The sequence below is a fragment of the Pelodiscus sinensis genome, chromosome 11, assembly GCF_052426305.1.
Source record: "Pelodiscus sinensis isolate ZL-2025 chromosome 11, ASM5242630v1, whole genome shotgun sequence".
In the NCBI taxonomy this organism is placed as follows: domain Eukaryota; kingdom Metazoa; phylum Chordata; order Testudines; family Trionychidae; genus Pelodiscus; species Pelodiscus sinensis.
Window position 1 is genome coordinate 4,941,257 of NC_143062.1, and position 17,863 is coordinate 4,959,119.

At 42.9% G+C, this 17,863-nt stretch overlaps 1 protein-coding gene across 1 annotated transcript in view; it reads left to right on the plus strand.

The window, feature by feature from the left end:
- Positions 1-5,333: 5,333 nt before the first annotated feature.
- VGLL4 (vestigial like family member 4) overlaps positions 5,334-17,863 on the plus strand; it is a 155,785-nt gene continuing 143,255 nt past the window's right edge. The window contains exons 1-2 of the mRNA XM_075939633.2: positions 5,334-5,774; positions 17,669-17,745. Coding sequence (XP_075795748.1) covers positions 17,682-17,745 — 64 coding nt within the window. The 5' untranslated portion in view covers positions 5,334-5,774; positions 17,669-17,681. The remainder of the gene's footprint in view (positions 5,775-17,668; positions 17,746-17,863) is intronic.

Consider the following 17,863-nt stretch of genomic DNA (forward strand, 5'->3'; position numbering starts at 1 on the left):
TTGAAAAAAGTTTGGACACCCCTGCACTAAAGTAAACTCTGTTCTGTCTGGACAGATGAAGGGAACTTTAAATCAAGATTTCTCAAGCCAGAGCTGGCAAAGTAGCAAAGGTAGTTGAGTGGGAAAGTTCTTGTCCAGATGCAACCTCTTTGTCTGTGCAGCCCCACTTCTCTCTGCAGCTACCCATTTGAGGAATGGGACCCTTTGTAATCAAACATTTGCTCTCATGAAAAACCATCTAAATGAAATTTCTGTATGCTAAGCCTTTCTGGGCAGTGAAGTGAAAACCCCCCTACAAATTGTTACGTTTGATTTAATCCAGCATGCTATGTACAAACTTGGCCAACTGCTCTGGAGAAAATGTTTACTTCATCAACTAATCTCGCCAGTCTGTCAAAGATGAGCAGAGGTGCTGGAGCTATGGGTGCTGTCACACCCTCTGGCATGAAGTGATTTCCACTATGTACAGTGTTTACGGATTGATTCAATGGCTCTCAGCACCCCCGCTATAAAAATTGTTTCAGCAACTTTGAAGATGGGTGGTTCTCCACCTGCTTAAGTCCTCTTTTTGTTGCAGCAATAAGTGGAACATAATTAATATTTGCAAGTTCCCCCAGGAGTTTAGCTATCTGAAGCTTCAGCAATCCAATACTATATATAGAGCATCTAAAGTTAAAATTGAAGTGCTTTTTAACATCCTCGCCTATGCCTGGGGAGTTCTCTATCTTGGCATGCTTTATCTGTTGACTGTGCATGTCTGTGCATTTGGCTAACAGACTAAGGGTACGTCTACACCTTCTCCCTAGTTTGAACTAGAGATGCAAATGTAGCCGACCAAAATTGCTAATGAAGCGGGGATTTAAATATCCCGCACTTCATTAGCATAATCTCGCTAGCACGCTATTCCGCTTGCCAGCTGATTCGAACCAGGAAGTGCACTCCGGGACGCGTTAGTTCGAATCAAACCCCTTGGTTCGAACTAACGTTACTCCTCATTTTTTTAATTTAAATCCCTGCTTCATTCGCAATTTCGGTCGGCTACATTTGCATCACTAGTTCGAACTAGGGAGCAGGTGTAGACATACCCTTAGTAAGGTAGCTGCAGGATTAGTTAAAAAGTAGATAGTCACCTAAGAACTATACAGTTTAACTTTCAATGGCCTCTTCATAATACCTGCGGTTTCGGCATGTGCATTGATGCTTTAAGCAAATCATAGAGGATCCATCTTGGCACTTTTACATAGTTTTGAACAGAAAATTAATCTTTTCCATTACCTGCAACTTGAGTAGCGAGTGAATAAATCAGCGTATTTCCTCCCTCCCCCATAACTATCATGCCAAGAAGTACCAATTAGGACTACAGTACTCTCTATAGGCTGTCTTTTCCAACTGAATAGTTTTAAATTACCAACATGCTCTGGTAATCAAGAGCATGTTTGTGAAGTTATGAGATCCATTGTAAGATGTTGCAGAAGTGCAAAGCATTATTACCTTTCAAGGCAATGTGGATCACCTTTTAGTTGGACCTATTTTTTGCATGTGTAGAAAGGTTTATTCTTTTGGACACATTTTTGGTGGAAAAAATAAAATATAGTTTAGTTTATATAGCTAATAACATAAAACTTCTGTCATGCTCACTATTTCAATTGTGCCACAAAGGTGTCCGGTTTGGTCCTGGAATCCTATTGAAATTAGTGGGAGGTAATTACAGAATTGGGCCCTCAGCTTTACCAGTAGGTTGTGACCATATTGCAGATCAGAAACATATTTAAAACTTTCAAATGATTTCAGAGGTGCCACTGGACTCCTTAATGTTTAAAGCTAGAGTTTAATAATAAATAGTGGTAGCTGATCAAACCAGTCCCTTATATTTCATCTAGAACTCACCTAGAAGCCTGTGCAGTTCCTGGAACACCAGTGAAATGTGCCCACAACATGAAATGGTACTTACAAAATGGTTTTTGCATATTTTAGAAATTACCATATCACAATGCAAATAGAGGAAGAACTGTGGCAAGTTCCAGAGCTGAGAGAAAAAGTTGTAATCACCTTGCCACGCTCAGATGGTAAATACTCTTGGGATTGCTGTTATCTAGATATCCTCCATTGGGGTGGATCCAACAATCATGGTGGAAGGTTCAACCTTCAACTTGAAAATTATACTTTGCATTGTTTATTTTGATTATTTCTTCCTACCTACAGGCGTTACTCTTCTTAGTTATTCTTACTAGTTCAATCTGTCAGTTGGCCTTCATCCATGCCCCCATCTCTGTAATGCACAGAGTAAGTCAGCTACATTGACCATATCTCATGAGATGAAAATAGGTTTCATTTGCACTATATGGATGGTAACCTCCCTGACTTTCCTTTTAGCTCTATATTCACATTAACCAAGCAGGGTAATAGGATGGAATTCCTCAGGAGATAGCCCTTGGGGCACATAAAAACAAGTCTTTTTCATACTTTAAACAGTGTGTTATGTGGTCTTCTACAATAAGGTGAGATCCTTGACTCTACTATGACCTATAAAATTTTGTCTGAATATGCTGAGGCAGAAATAATCCCATCTGAGCCTCGTGTTCTTCAAGTAGTATCTATAAGTGATCTGCTCTAGATGTACATGAACCTCTCGAGCCTTTGATCAGAGATTTTCTATAGTGGTGTCCATTAGGCCTGAACATGTTTGTGCCACGTGCAAAGGCTACAGGGGGCTGAACAGGAGAACCACATACCATGGTTGGTACATAAGAACCATGTACCAAAATTCATTAAGTTGCCCTCCTTGTGAAAATGATTGCCCACCTTGACGTACACTGTCAGACTCCTCCGAGTCTTCTTCCTCTGTTAGTAATTTGAAGATGATTTCTGTTGCCTGATGACAGTTAACAGAGCATGTGAGAAAAGTGCAGGATCCATTCTTTCTTGCTGCAGATGCTGGCGCGCACAGCAAAGAATGGCAGTTGGAAAAAAAGGCACAAAAAGACACTGGAAGCCCCTGAATAAAGCAGTACCTAATGATGGGACATTTTGCGCAGTCCCAAAATGTACAGCGCTCTGTTTCACAGTCCCACAACACCTAGCAACAGATGGTGTCACCGGGCACTGTGGGATACATACCCAGAGTGCTTTGGTCCCACTGTTAACAGGGGAGTTCCCAATGTGAACATGATGTGTTGAGGGAGGGGGCAAATAGGAACATGTATTAGTGACTTTGCTGCTGTGGATTTCTGCATGTTGACATTAGTTTCCTCGACAAAACTTGGTAGCGCAGACATACCCAAAGGCAAAAGGAGTTTTGAATTAAGTGGCTAGAGGTTGCTACAATTTGTGAGTAATGGGCAGCAATTTTAGTTTGGGGAATGTAATGAAAGTGGGAAGTCTGGGGTATAAGGCTGTCATGAACAGGAGGAGTGCTGACCAGCACCTGGTGACTAAGAGGTTAACTCAGGTACCTAGCAAAGGTGTCAGCCAGGGGACTGGGAGAGCCAATTGAATTAAGAGGGTTGAAATTTGAATTGGATGTAGTTTCCCTGCCTGCACTTCCTGGTTCGAATCAGCTGTGATTCGGAAAGCAGGCCTTGACAAGGCAATGGAAGAGTGGGGGTGATAAAGGAAGAAGGATTTTGAGTAACAGCAAAGGGTGGGAGGTTTGGGAAAGATGGATAAATGGGATGAGCAGTAGAAATGGGGAGACTGTGACACTGTGCCCCCACATTTTTATTATGTTTTTAAATATGAATATGCATAACTCAAATATGTTTAGGCAAAGGGGGGCACAGCTTTGCTTCCACCCCCATGAAGAAATCTGAAAACAAAGAGCTCTAACACTGGTGGGGAGAGGAGGGGCTAAGCAGCTAGACCCAGGTCAGAAAAAAAGGATGAAGGTTAGAAATTATTATTTGTAACACTTTATCTTAATGTATTAGGCTTAGCTGGTATGTTTTGTTTATTCTAACTTCATAATTTACTTGATCAGCCTAAACAATGAGGAGTCCTGTAGCACTTTAAAGACTTAGGGTACGTCTACATTTGCTCCCTAGTTCGGACAAGGGATGCAAATGTAGGCAACCAAAATTGCTAATAAAGCGGGGATTTAAATATCCCGCACTTCATTAGCAAGATCTCGCCCACGCTTCATTAGCAAGATCTCCTCATTTTTTGAGGAGTAATGTTAGTTCGAACCAAGGGCTCTGGTTCAAACTACCGCGTCCTGGTTTGAATCAGCTGTGATTCGGACTAGCGTGCCGGGCGAGATCTTGCTAGTGAAGCACGGGTATACAGTAATTCCTCGCTTAACACGTGCCCACTTAACACGTTTTCACGATAGCACGATTTATTTTTTAGGGAACATTTTTTGAACAACACAACCTGTCCCCACAATAACAATTTCCCCTGCCTCCCTGCAAAGCAGCAGAGGTTCGCCACTCGCTGCGCCGTTCCCCGGTGACCCCCTCTGGCCGGATGCTTCATTCCCTCTCCTCCGCCCCCTGCTTGCAGCCAGCAGCTCAGTTTCCCCAGCTGGCCAGTCCCTGGCAGCTGCATGGGGCTTCTCCCTGCCTCCTGTCAGAGGCTCCAAGATCTACTGGTTGATGACCACTGAGTTGGACCAGTAGGCCAGTTTGACTATCAGCACTTTAATGCTACATTTGGGTTTAAAACATTACAACCCGTTTTAAAAGTATTGTGTACAAGTTTTACATTTTTTACAGAAGTTTGGGATTTCTACACTTAAGTTAGGGTCTTAATTTTCTTCTAGAAAACTTCCTGTTTAGTGTGTGCATACAATTGGTACTATCAGCAGTCCTGGAATTAAGGTTTCTTGCTTTTAATCAGTAGGGAATCTGTGTCATTACTGTTTTCTCTGGTAGGTTATTTGCTAGATCAAAATGTGTATCATGGAATACAAGACAGTGAAATTTCAGCTTTATTTTCCTTTGTGCATAGGATTTGTTGCCTAACAAAAGGACAAATGAAAACGCAGTTTTAACACTTTTTGTAAAATCCTCTTTTCCTGTCTGTGAAACACACCCGAGGGCAAGGTCTCAGAGGGGTACCTCTGTGAGTATGTCACTAAAAATAACCCCCCCAATGGCTCGGTAGCACCTTAGAGGCTAACAAAATCTATAGCTAATATCACGGGCTTTTGTGGGTACAACCCACTTCTCCAGATGACAAATAACAGGCGAAAGAGCAGAAAGCCCCGCTCCCTCCTAGACTTCATTCATCCGGCTGCACCAATCCCAGCCTGCTCCGGCCCCTCCACACCCGCACGCTGCACTGAAGACAGGGCTGTGGCGCGGCAGGAGCTCGCCAACCGGAGCAAGGAGGCTTTTGTGTGTAAAGCAGCGGCCCAGCGCTCCTCCCCCCGTCGCCCTGCTTAGGTTTCCCCGCCTGGAGAAGGGGGAGCTCAGTGGGGGGGGGTTTTCCCTTTCCTGCCCCTTCCCTCCGCGCGTGTGTGTTTCTCTACCTGCTGAGGATGTGATGTCAGGGGCTTATTACCCTAATCTATGCTGAGCTCATGAGCTGGCCCAGCCAATGGGGCTGCCCGGCTCTCCCCACCTGCTAGGAAGAGAATTCCGCCGTGCCTGGGATTTTCCCCTCCGTGCAGCCAGTAGCGCTGGGGAGGCCGGGCCGGGGCTTTAGTAGCGGCTGCTCCGCTGCGGGCTCGGGAGTCAACAAGCAGCCCACTTCGGAGCCTGCTGCGCGCGGGGCTTGGCTGCTGCTTTACACACTTGCTGGAGCCCCGGCCACGCTGCGTGTCCCGCTGCACGCTGGTGAGTGAGCGGCCCTGCCGGCCGCGGGGGGGGCTGGACCAGGCGCCTGCTCCCGGGCCCTGGGGCTGGGCAGAGCCTGCGGGGGGGGGGCGTTTCAGCTGGTGCCCTGGTTCCTCCTGGGCTGTCCTAGAGCGCCCCGCTCTCTCGGCCCTGCAGTGGGAGTGCTTGGGCAGCCCCACCTGGCTGTCATTCCTGTCCCTTGCTGCCGACCCCCATCTCCAGACCTGCCTGGAGCTCGCTCCCTGCTCTGCCCGGCTCAGCAGGCTCCACTCTGCCCCTTTCGTCCTGGCCCGTGGATGCCTTTTGTGACCCCACGAGCCCTGCAATGGGGGCAGGGCAGAGAGCCTTACCACATGGGCGAAGAGTATCTCCTGCCGGCAGCCACCTCTGCAGAGTCCTGAGGAAATGTGAGCTGAGGAAGCCTTCAGCCTGCTGCATAGGCTCCTTGCCTGGGTGGGATTGTCTACCTGGGAGTATCTCCTGGGCTCCCTGTTAAGCATGAGACAGCCGGAAGCTTTGCCCCTTTCTCTCCCCTAGGAACAAGGACTTAACTGGAGGATTGTAGCGTGGCAAGCTCCATGTAGCATGTGTGCAGCACAGAACGCTCCTCCTCTCGCTGTTCTTGTGTTGGTGTTCTTGTGCCACTGTGGAATATACTCGTGCTGTAATGCGGAGAGAATGCGTTGATTCCATCTGGCCTCAAAACCTTGTCTGTGCTTCCTTTCGCACACAACGTGATTTCAGATGATTCAGCATCAGGGAAATTGGCAAAGTGGTGGAATGTTGGATTCTAAGGAGGGAATGCCCTGCAAACCTGCCTCACTTTCTAAGCAGATCATTTTGCAGACTTGATTAGGACCTGTCGTGCTATTAATAATGCTAGTAATTACATCTAGAGGGGGTGGGGAATAAACAGGAAAACTCCCCATCCTGTTTCAGAAGTTGTTTTCTGTGTTTCCCTCAGTACTTCCTGTGATGTCCCTTGCCTTCTACGTTCCACAAAGAACTGGCCTCTCCTTGCAGAAGAGGGGATAGATGGAACTACTTCTGCAGGCAATAATCATAGAGCTGGAAGAGACCTCAGGAGGTCATAGAGTCCAGCCCTCTGCCCAAAGCAGGACCAATCCCAACTAAATCATCCCAGCCAGGGCTTTGTCTAGCCAAGACTTAAAAACCTCTAGGGATGAAGATTCCACCACCTCCCTAGGTAACCCGTTCTAGTACTTCACCACCTTCCTAGTGAAATAGTTTTTCCTAATATCCAACATAGACCTTTCCCACTGTAACTTGAGACCATTGGTCCTTCTTCTGCCATCTGCCACCAGTGAGAACAGCCTCTCTCCATCCTCTTTGGAACCTCCCTGCAGAAAGCTGAAGACTGCTATCAAATCTCCCCTCATTCTTCTCTTCTACAGGCTAAATAAGCCCAAATCCCTCAGTCTCTCCTCATAGGTCATGTACTCCAGCCCTCTAATAATTTTGGTTGTCCTTCACTGGACCCTCTCCAATATATCCACATCCTTTCTATAGTGGGGCGGTCCAGAACTGGATGCAGTACTCCAGATGTGGCCTCACCAGAGCTGAATAAAGGGGAATAATCACTTCTCTAGATCTGCTGGCAATGTTCCTCCTAATGCAACCTAATATGCCATTAGTCTTCTTGGCTACAAGGGCACCCTGTTGACTCATATCCAGCTTCTGTAATCCCCAGGTCCTTTTCTGCCGAACTGCTACTTAGCCAGTCAGCCCCCAGCCTGTAACAATACTTGGGATTCTTCCGTCCCAAGTGAAGGACTCTACACTTGTCCTTGTTGAACCTCATCAGATTTCTTTTGGCCCAATCCTCTAATCTGTCTAGGTCACTCTGGACCCTATCCCTGCCCTCCAGCATATCTACCTCTCCCCCATTTTAGTGTCATCTGCAAATTTGCTGAGGGTGCAATCCATCCCCTCAACCAGGTCATGAATAAAGATGTTGAACATAACCAGTCCTATAACATCCTTAGGGCACTCTGCTAGAAACTGACCACCAATCTGACATCAAGCTGTTAAAACCTGACATCGACCCGTTGGGCCCGACAGTCTAGTCAGCTTTCTATCCATCTTACAGTCCATTTGTCCAGTCCATACTTCCTTAACTTGCTGGCAAGAATATTGTGGGAGACTATCAAAAGCTTTGCTGAAGTCAAGGTATATCACATCCACCAACTTTCCCATATCCACAGAACCAGTTAGCTCACAATAGAAGCTAATCGGATTGGTCAGGCATGACTTGCCTTTGGTGAATCCATGTTGACTATTCTTGATCACTTTCCCCTCTTCTAAGTGCTTCAGAATGGATTCCCTGAGGATCCCCTCCATGATTTTTCTGGGGACCGAGGTAAGGCTGATTGCTTTGTAGTTCCCTAAATTGTCCTTCTTCCCATTTTTAAAGACGGCACTACATTTGCCTTTTTCCAATCATCTCCACGAGTTTTCAAAGATAATGGCCAAAGGCTCTGTAATGACATTTGCCAACTCCCTCAGTACCGATCCCATGGATTTGTGTATGTCTAGCTTTTCTAAATAGTTCTTAACCTGTTCTTTCTCCACTCAGGGCTGCCAACCTCCTTTCCATACTGCGTTGCCTAGGGCATTTGTCTGGGAGCTGACCTTGTCTGCGAAGACAGAGGCAAAGAAAGCATTTTCTTCTACTTCTCCCACATTATGTTTCACTAGGTTACCTCCCTCATCCAGTAAGGGCCCCATTCCCTCTCTGATCACCCTCTTATTGCTGTGAAATGCCTGAAGAAACCTTTCTTGTTATCCTTCACGTTCCTTGCTAGCTGCAATTCCAATTGTGCTTTCGCCTTCCTGAGAGCTCCCCTGCATTCTCGAGCAATATATTTATGCTCCTCCCTAGCCATCTGTCCAAGTTTACACTTCTTGTAAGCTTCCTTTTTGTGTTTATGATTACCAGGGAAATCCTTGGTGAGCTTAAGTGCCACTCTAATGATTTTTTTTCCATACCACTTCCCCTGTCCATCTCTTGGAATGATTGTACTATTTCTACAGACCTCTCATACTATTTAGAAGTTGTTGGAGACCCAAATTCTGACTTGCCAAACTATTGGAGCCCCATAATATTTAAATTAATACTTGAGTTGGCACAGGATGAAGGCTAATGTACATGTGTAAGTTTCAGTACTTATACTGATATAATGATATACCAGTATCGATCTATCCTTTTGGATGCTGTTATTGTGGAATAAGCACTCTCGTGGAATTTTACACTGATAAAGCTATATTTGGCAAGTTCAATTCATACCTTGACTTTTAAACTTTTCTATGACACAGAGGTATAATTTTTCCAGACCTGCTTTGAGCTCGCTCCCTGCACCCTGAACTACCCCTGCTCTGCCTGGCTCAGAAGGCTCCACTCTGCCACATGCCCCTTTCGTCCTGGCCCGTGGATGCCTTTTGTGACCCCCTTCCTGGGCCCACGAGCCCTGCAATGAAATCCAAAACCTGTGTTTGGGATCAGTCTGTTAGCATGGAAAATATTAGTGGTCATAAATACAACATTATAGATCTGATCCTGTTAAGCACTCAGTAGAGGATATATTCATCTATGTAAGGATGACCAGATGACATCAGCGGTTCTCATGCTTGAGCTATACTAAAAATGTAGTTCAACCTCTAGCTATGTTACTCAGAGGGTATGAAAAATTCACTCTCCTGAGGGCACAGATTAAGCCAACCTCACCCCCAGTGTAGATGTGGCAAGGTGAATGCTTGGGATGGCAAATGACTTACATCAGTGGGAAAAACCCTTCAGTCAATGGAAAAAGTATTTATGCTACAGTACTAAAGCAGTTGTGTAGGCACTACGTGAGTCTCTTTGGAGTGATCCTCAAGTACTTTAACTGGTAGTGTAGATGAGCCCAAATAGTTTCAAGCATGGCTAAGCCAGCTGCTAAAGCTTGGTTTAATTTCTTAGTGTAATCAGACCTTTCAGATAAGCAAAGCAGGGCCAGAGAGGGAAGACCTTCTTTAAACATGCATAGGTTTGATAAATAGCAAATAAGATATATCTGGAAAAATGGGCCGTCTTTCTGATACAATTGAAAGTTCCTTACTATGAAAGGAAAAACAGGACTGTGTAGCACTTTAAAGACTAACAAGATGGTTTATTAGGTGATGAGCTTTCGTGGGCCAGACCCATTTCCTCAGATCTGAGGAAGTGGGTCTGGCCCACGAAAGCTCATCACCTAATAAACCATCTTGTTAGTCTTTAAAGTGCTACACAGTCCTGTGTTTTGTTTCAGCTACACCAGACTAACATGGCTACATTTCTATTACTATGAAAGGGTTTTTCGATTCACCTTATTATCACTGTATACTGCAGGGGTCAGATCAGTGCATTACGTTACAGAAAGTGAGTTGCAATATCTTGCAAAAATAGGGTACTACAAGAATAGAATTTCTGTCCTACTTTGAATTACATTGTTTTTGTTGGCTTCTACTTCAAACAGAGTTCTTAATAGTTTCCTTTTTAAAAGGGCACCTTATTTAAAAGTGGGTTGTGCACATCAAAAGAAGAAAATGATGCAAGACAAATTGAAAATCTTAAAGACAAGGGATTATGTAACTGAAGAATTGCACCATTAGGCACCATTCCTGGTCTAGTTAATAATAACAATATGGAGATATACTATCTCATTGAATTGGAAGGGACCTTGAGAGGTCATTGAATCCAGTCCCCTACTTTCACAGCAGGACCAAGTACCAGCCCTGACATTGCCTTAGATCCCTAAATGGCCCCCTCGAGGATTGAGCTCACAACCTTGTGTTTAGTAGGCTAATGTACAAACCACTGAGCTATCCCTTCACCTCTGAGTACAATTTCTGTGTGTCTCACCTTATGATTCCAGGTTACTTACAATGAACTAAGAGGGTTGTGGGTATCTATCTAATGACAAGAGAAGACCAGATTAGAAAGTCAGTTCTATAATCTGGAATATCCATTGCCATAATGTTGTTGTCTTTATATTTATTTTGTTCAGATACCGAAAATGGTAATCTGCATGGTAAAAAAACCATATTAAATCCTAATATTTTACATATAATATTTTACAACCAAGATGATTTACATAGAGCCACTGCTTACTCACAAAAATTTGTCTGTCTGATTAATTCATTAGATTGATGCAAGTATGAAGAATTCTGTCTTGTTTAACTCTATCTTTTAATAGTTTATGTGCTGTAGTTGCAGTTTAATCTAGCCAAGGCATTGATTAGTATTGAAGGGGGGGAATGATAAATGTTGTAGTGGCAAAAATGTTCAAGAAAAATGGGAAATTATTGGTCTAAAATCATCCATCAGTTATTACTCATTCAGTTTCATTACATATTTATATTGAGAGAGATTTGCTATAGAAACCAAATCATTCATGTATGTATGACATGCATACCCAATTTATTGTTGAACACTTGGAAAACCAAATTTACTGCCTTAATGAAAAAAATATAGAAAAATATACTCAGTTGTATCGTCCACTTCTACAAAAGTGTTGAGAGCTGAAAGTGTGTTGAGCAATCTGACACTAAGAGAAAACAACATTTAAAAATGTTCACCACTAAATGTAGTGTATGGAAAAATAGTAGATTGACAGCCATGAGGGTATGCTTCCTTCCATCCTCTGCAAACATGCCTCAGCATGGACATCCACTGGGGGGCACCCATTTCTGGGAGGGAAGAGGATAGTATTTACATTTCCATGACCCTTTTGTCTTTGGTTTCTCAGAACAAACTCTCAGTAAAAGTGCCATCTTTATCAGTCACTGCATTTGGCTCTGCAGAGATCACCAACTCATTTTACATAGGTCACGACAATTCTTTCAGTATGCATTCTGCCAACAGGATGGTGGTAATTCGGGTCCCTATGGGTATGTCTACACTTGCCCCCTAGTTCGGACTAGGGAGGCAAATGAAGCATACCGAAGTTGCTAATTTAAATATCATTGCACAAGGAGTAACAGTTAAATCGAGGGAAGGGTTTTGGATCGGACTACTGCATCTACACGCGGCGAGTTAATTCGGGCTACCGGCTTTTTAAAATGGCGACCGGCCGTGAATATGCTAATCAAGCACAGGATATTTAAATCCCACACTTCATTAGCAACTTCAGTATGCTTCATTTGCCTCCCTAGTCCGAGCTAGGGGGCAAGTGTAGACATACTCTGAGGCTTGAGTGAGAATCAGGCCCTAACTGGTAAGACTTGAGAGTTTCAGAATCTTTCTACTGAATTCCACATCTCTTTCATTATGAAGAATGTGGGATCCTGTGAAACCTCAGACACTTTCTCTTTTACACTTGAGAACCATGATTGTCTAGTCATCCGATTATTTGAGTGCCAGATGAATGAATACGAATTATACATTTGAAGAATGTGAAGTTTAAACTGTGAGATTTGAATGTGTGATATGGGAGGATGCTCAGCATCACTGAAATCTAGCTGATTTATCAAAAAATTGAAAATAGTTATACATATCCTCTTGAGTCACCCTGCCAATTTTTATTGTTTTTAATCACCTTTTATCTATCAGCATATTTTCCCTTTTGCTGTGCGATCAAGACACAGCTTGACAAAGCAGAGAGAAATTGACTGTATACAAAGTGCTACCAAAGTGTAATGAGTAAACTAATTGGGGAGGGGTATTTATTTCTATTTCAATTAGTTGTGACTTAGAACAGCAATAGATGAAAAGGATAAAATTCAGACAAAGGTTATCATCACGAACAAAAAGTAGCACTTTAAAGACTAACAAGATGGTTTAATAGGTGATGAGCTTTCGTGGGCCAGACTCACTTCCTCAGATCAAATAGTGGAAGAAAATTGTCACAACCATATAGACCAAAGGATACAATTTAAAAAAATGAACACATATGAAAAGAACAATGTGTTCATTTTTTTAAATTGTATCCTTTGGTATATATGGTTGTGACAATTTTCTTCCACTATTTGATCTGAGGAAGTGGGTCTGGCCCACGAAAGCTCATCACCAATTAAACCATCTTGTTAGTCTGTAAAGTGCTACACAGTCCTGTTTTTTGTTTCAGCTGCAGCAGACTAACACGGCTCCATTTCTACCACTGTTATCATCACGGTGATTGTGTCCCTTTAAATCTTAATATGGATTGGATCTTTCACCAAAACAACAAAGATAGTAAGAACTCTCCTACATTTTAGCTATAAATATCATAATAAGGAAGTTGCGTTGGAATAATTTTTATAGTGAGGGGTACTGGGAGGTATTGAACCGAATATTAATCCCTGTACATGATGCGAACCACTTCAAGTCATGGAGTGCTGAATACTTTATTTCTACTACCGTTATAATAAGGCACCTCTGAAACCCATTTGAAATGTGGTGCTGGTAGCTAGGTCAGGTCTGCCCAAAAGAAATTGTGTTCAAATGTGTATAGGAGCAGCAGCAGTGACAATATCTTGGATTTTCCCATCAAGGCCCAGATAAGGATAGCACTTAAGAAAAGTCTTAAGTGTTTTCCTGAACATCAGTGCTTTCCTGAATGAGGGTGCAGTTTAATTCCTGTAGAGTTGGGAGATGTAAGTGACGAACACATCCCACCTCACCAGAAGCAATGTGAAAGTAATAAAGACTGGACTGATAGAGAAGAATTTGTATTGAGAATACAAAACTATTCAAGTCTTGTAAAGTAGATAATGACCATACCATATCTGAAATGAGTACACGCAGTCCCCGAGTTACGCGGATCTGACTTTCCGCGTGTTACGAATGGGGTTTTTCTCGCCCTGGAGGACGGGAGCGGCAGGACGCCCAGATACACCGCGGTACCGCCGCCCATGTCCTCCGGGGCGAGAAGCTGCTCCACGTCTCCCTGGTCTGCTGGGGTGAAGCCCCCCCCCAGCAGACCAGGGAGACGCGGAGCTAAGACGCGGAGCACGTGGGCAGCGGGACCACGGTGCCTCTCGGTCCGCCGCCCGCGTCTCCCTGGTCTGCTGGGGGGGGGGGGGCCCAGCCAGTGCGCCCCCCCCCCCCCCAGCAGACCAGGCTTTTCTCCGGACGCCTGTGGTAGAGCAGCTGGGGCACTGCCGGTTGGTCCCGTAGCGCCGCTTTGGGCGCTACTGGACCAACCCGGCAGCACCCCAGCTGCTCTGCCCCAGGCGTCCTGATTCAGCCGGTGCTGGTCAGTTTCAGCAGCGGCTGAATCAGGACGCCTGGGGCAGAGCATCCCAGCTGCTCTGCCCCAGGCGTCCCCAAGACAGCCTTTGCTGAAACTGACCAGCGCTGACTACAGGAAGCCAGAGGCAGAGTTGCTCTGCCCCAGGCTTCCTGGAATCAGCCGCTGATCAGTTTCAGCAGCAGCTGACTTGGGGACGCCTGAGGTTCTTAAGTTGAATCTGTATGTAAGAACTGGAGTCCAGATTCAGCCTGTTGAAACTGATCAGTGGCTGATTCCAGGAAGCCCGGGGCAGAGCAACTCTGCCTCCGGCTTCCTGTAGTCAGCCGCTGGTCAGTTTCAGCAGCGGCTGAATCTGGACGCCAGTTCCGACTTACATACAGATTCAACTTAAGAACAAACCTACAGTCCCTATCTTGTACGTAACCCGGGGACTGCCTGTATTTGGTTTCTGTTCACTTACTAGCATATGGACAGGTATCCATATCACATGTGGGTCTAATGGAGCTTGAACCATCCTTTAATTCCTAAAAGAGTTTGCCCCAGAACAGGCTGCCGGCATTGTATGAGGGCTAGAGTGGAGAAGCTTTATTGTTGCCATTGCTGCCCAGGCTAACTGTGTCCTATGGACAGACAGATGTTTTCAAACATCTAATTTTTGACTATATGTGGAATGAAAGTAGTTGGAAGAATTCATTTTAGTATCTTTCTTGTTCTTATTAGTAATCTGTTATCCTTCCCTCAAGCATTGGCCAATGTCTTGTCTTGTCTGTCTGTGAGCTGTTTGGAACAAGAAGCATGCCTTTCGCTTTTTATAAAATACTTTGTAAATGAATGGGTCTGTATTGGTAATTTTCAAGTAGGTTTTTAATATTTATGTGGAAAATCCAGACATATTGAACCACTTTAATGTTGAAAGATTGCAGATCTCAATACTCAGAGTATCTACCAAACCATTTGTTGTTCTTTTTCTGTAACAGACTAACTCGGCTACCCCCTGAAGCCCTTTAAAGAGGTTCTCCTTTTCTAATGGACATAACATTATGCATAATATAATGCTAACTTTTTTCCAAAATGCTTCTCCGGCTTGTTTATTTTTATCACTTTTGTAGGTTTTGTGAAACAAATGTTGGGAAATATACAAGATAGTAACCTACCAAGCATTGTATCTAGTCCAGCTTTGCTGATAACAGTATGCTTTTAAAATATCTGATATCCTGAACAGAATCAGTACATGTTTCCTATAACCTTCCCGCAGTTTAGACTTATATCCCACTTAATAACCTTAATAAAAGTATGTTCCAGAAAGGGGCTGAACACCTGCAATATAGTCATTGGCAATAATAATTCTATAATTTAATCATAGAACACTAGAACTGGAAGGGATTTCGAGAGGTCATTGAGTCCAGTCCCCTGCCCTTGTGGTACCCTGTACCATCTAGACCATCCCTTTGTCAATATGATCTTTGTCAACTTTGTCAATACGATCTTTTTTCGTGCTGCTGGGGTGGGTGGGTATTGGGTTCTCAGGCCTATAAAGAGCTTATTAGGAAGGAGATGACGTGGCACTTTTACTAATAGGAATAAAGAGATAAGAAAAAGATGGGCCTGATGGGGCCATAGGGTAGAGAGGAGAGGTGAAAGCTTCCACACTAGAGAGGTGGGATGGAGATGAGGTTTGTGCTATGATACAAAGAAAGTTCTACTGAAGATAACGTTTCCAGAACTAAAAATTGATAAATAATTGGTCCCTACTAGACTTTTAATAAAATTTTGGAAATTAGCCTTTTTTTATGGACTCAGGCAAAACTTTATTCTTCTCATGTTTTGTTGAGAATCTATTTTTCATCATAAACCAGTGTACTTAGTGATTTTTCAGATGCTTTCCTTTTCCCTGTAAAGGATAATAAATAAATAAAAGTTTTTTTCATTGTATTCCTTTGTTGAATTGGTCATGCCAATTCACTTTCAGGATATGATCTGAGGAAGTGGGTCTGCCCCATGAAAGACCATCACCTAATAAACTATCTTGTTAGTCTTTAAAGTGCTACATATTTTTTTCTTTTGTTTTACCTGTAAAGTCAGTGAGGGGAGGACTGGGTTCTGAATCTCTCTGTGAGATACATATTAGAGGTTTTAAAAGTAAATATTTACAACAGAAAGTATTGTTCTCCCTATTCTTTCCATTAATGCTTTAGAAATTGTAGGCTAGTTTGTATAGTCTTTGAGGTTATTTAGGCAGGGAATGGGAGGCTGGAGAGCTATATTAGTCAAGTCAGGGAAAACTACTCCCCAAACATATGTTTGTTGTTAAGCCTGTATACATGTGTTTGAGATTTTGCCTGCTGCTGCCAGCTCACCTATTTTAAACTATCATTTCCCATACTGACCAAAGCAAAGTATACTTGGTATGGGATCATACTCTGCGTTTTAAAAAAACGTAGAGGAATTGTTATCCACCTGGGCTTTTTACTCTCCTTTTATTTAATTAGTACTGCTTCTTCTAGTGTTGTCCTCTTATTAAAAATGGAGCTGCTAACTACAGATGGCTTGTGAATGAACTTTTAATTGATAACTGCCTTAATCACGTTATCTTCTCTTTATTTATATTGAAACTTTTTTTTTCAGTTTTGAAGGCATGTCTAGTATTGAGTTATTTAAAAGTGAAACACTGACAGGTTACTTACAGTTTTGGCATAGTATTTCTATTGATTGATCTGTATTACTTTGTGTCAAATATTATTTTACAGTTCTTACAGTTGTGCTAGGCAGTTACCTTACAGTACATATATACATTAGATAGGTGCCTTCTGCAAGGAATTTATAGATTAAACGTGGGCATTTTGAATGTTGCCTTTTAAAGAAAGATCAAAATTATATATATGAAATAAAAGAATTGCCATTCCAGGTCACACTGGAGACCCATCTAAGCCAAGCACAAAAAACTTGCAGATGCCATTTAATGAAAGTGTCTTTCCTAAGCCCCATAAATTAAATGTTGGCATTTGCTCTGAAGATTTATGCCAGAGAGAGAAATATAAACATTCAGATATGATTTTACAACTGTACATAGTCTCAATATTAATTGGCAGATGCCATTTTAAAAAAATTCTTTGTTAGAAGAAATAAAAATGTCTTGGTGGCTTCCCAACATTAGATATGTTTCATTTGGATAAGAGTGAATCAGGGGTCTAATTCTGTTTATGTCAATGGAATCTCACTGATGTGAAGCTTCTATAGGTGATCGAATTCGTTGCCGTATTTTTTTCCTCTTCATACAAGTTGCAAATAAATCACTTAACTTTTCTGTACCTCATATTCACCATCTGTGAGATGGAAATAATTATACTTGCCTACCTCACTGGAATGTACCAGAGATTCCCTGAATAGAGGCATCTTGAAATAAAAAGTGTGTATCCTCAAGACTGTGTTCATCTTAATAAAAGAGTGGCTGTTCCTGTGTCTTAATATAGAAGTGAAGTCAGCCCTTTTTAATCTGTATGTGATCGGATAATGATATTTCTGAACTTGATGTTTCTTTTTTGCTGCCTTACAGTAGTGTTTGGTACAGTACTGATTGTTGTTTATATGCTAGTCACATATTTGTCATCTAATAATTAGCAACTTTTCACCTCTTGCAAATCGTTTTCTGAAAATCTTAGAAAACCTGGCTCTCTTCTATTACAGGATCCTTCCAGGAATGGAGACTCCATTGGATGTTTTGTCAAGAGCAGCATCTCTAGTACATGCTGACGATGAGAAACGTAAGTCTAAAATATAATTGTGCTTTATCTCTGCCATAATTTTAGTTCAGCCATTTTACTTTTGCACATTGGATCTCAGATTACAGGGTGAATTAATTAGTCTTCGTCAGTTTGCTGT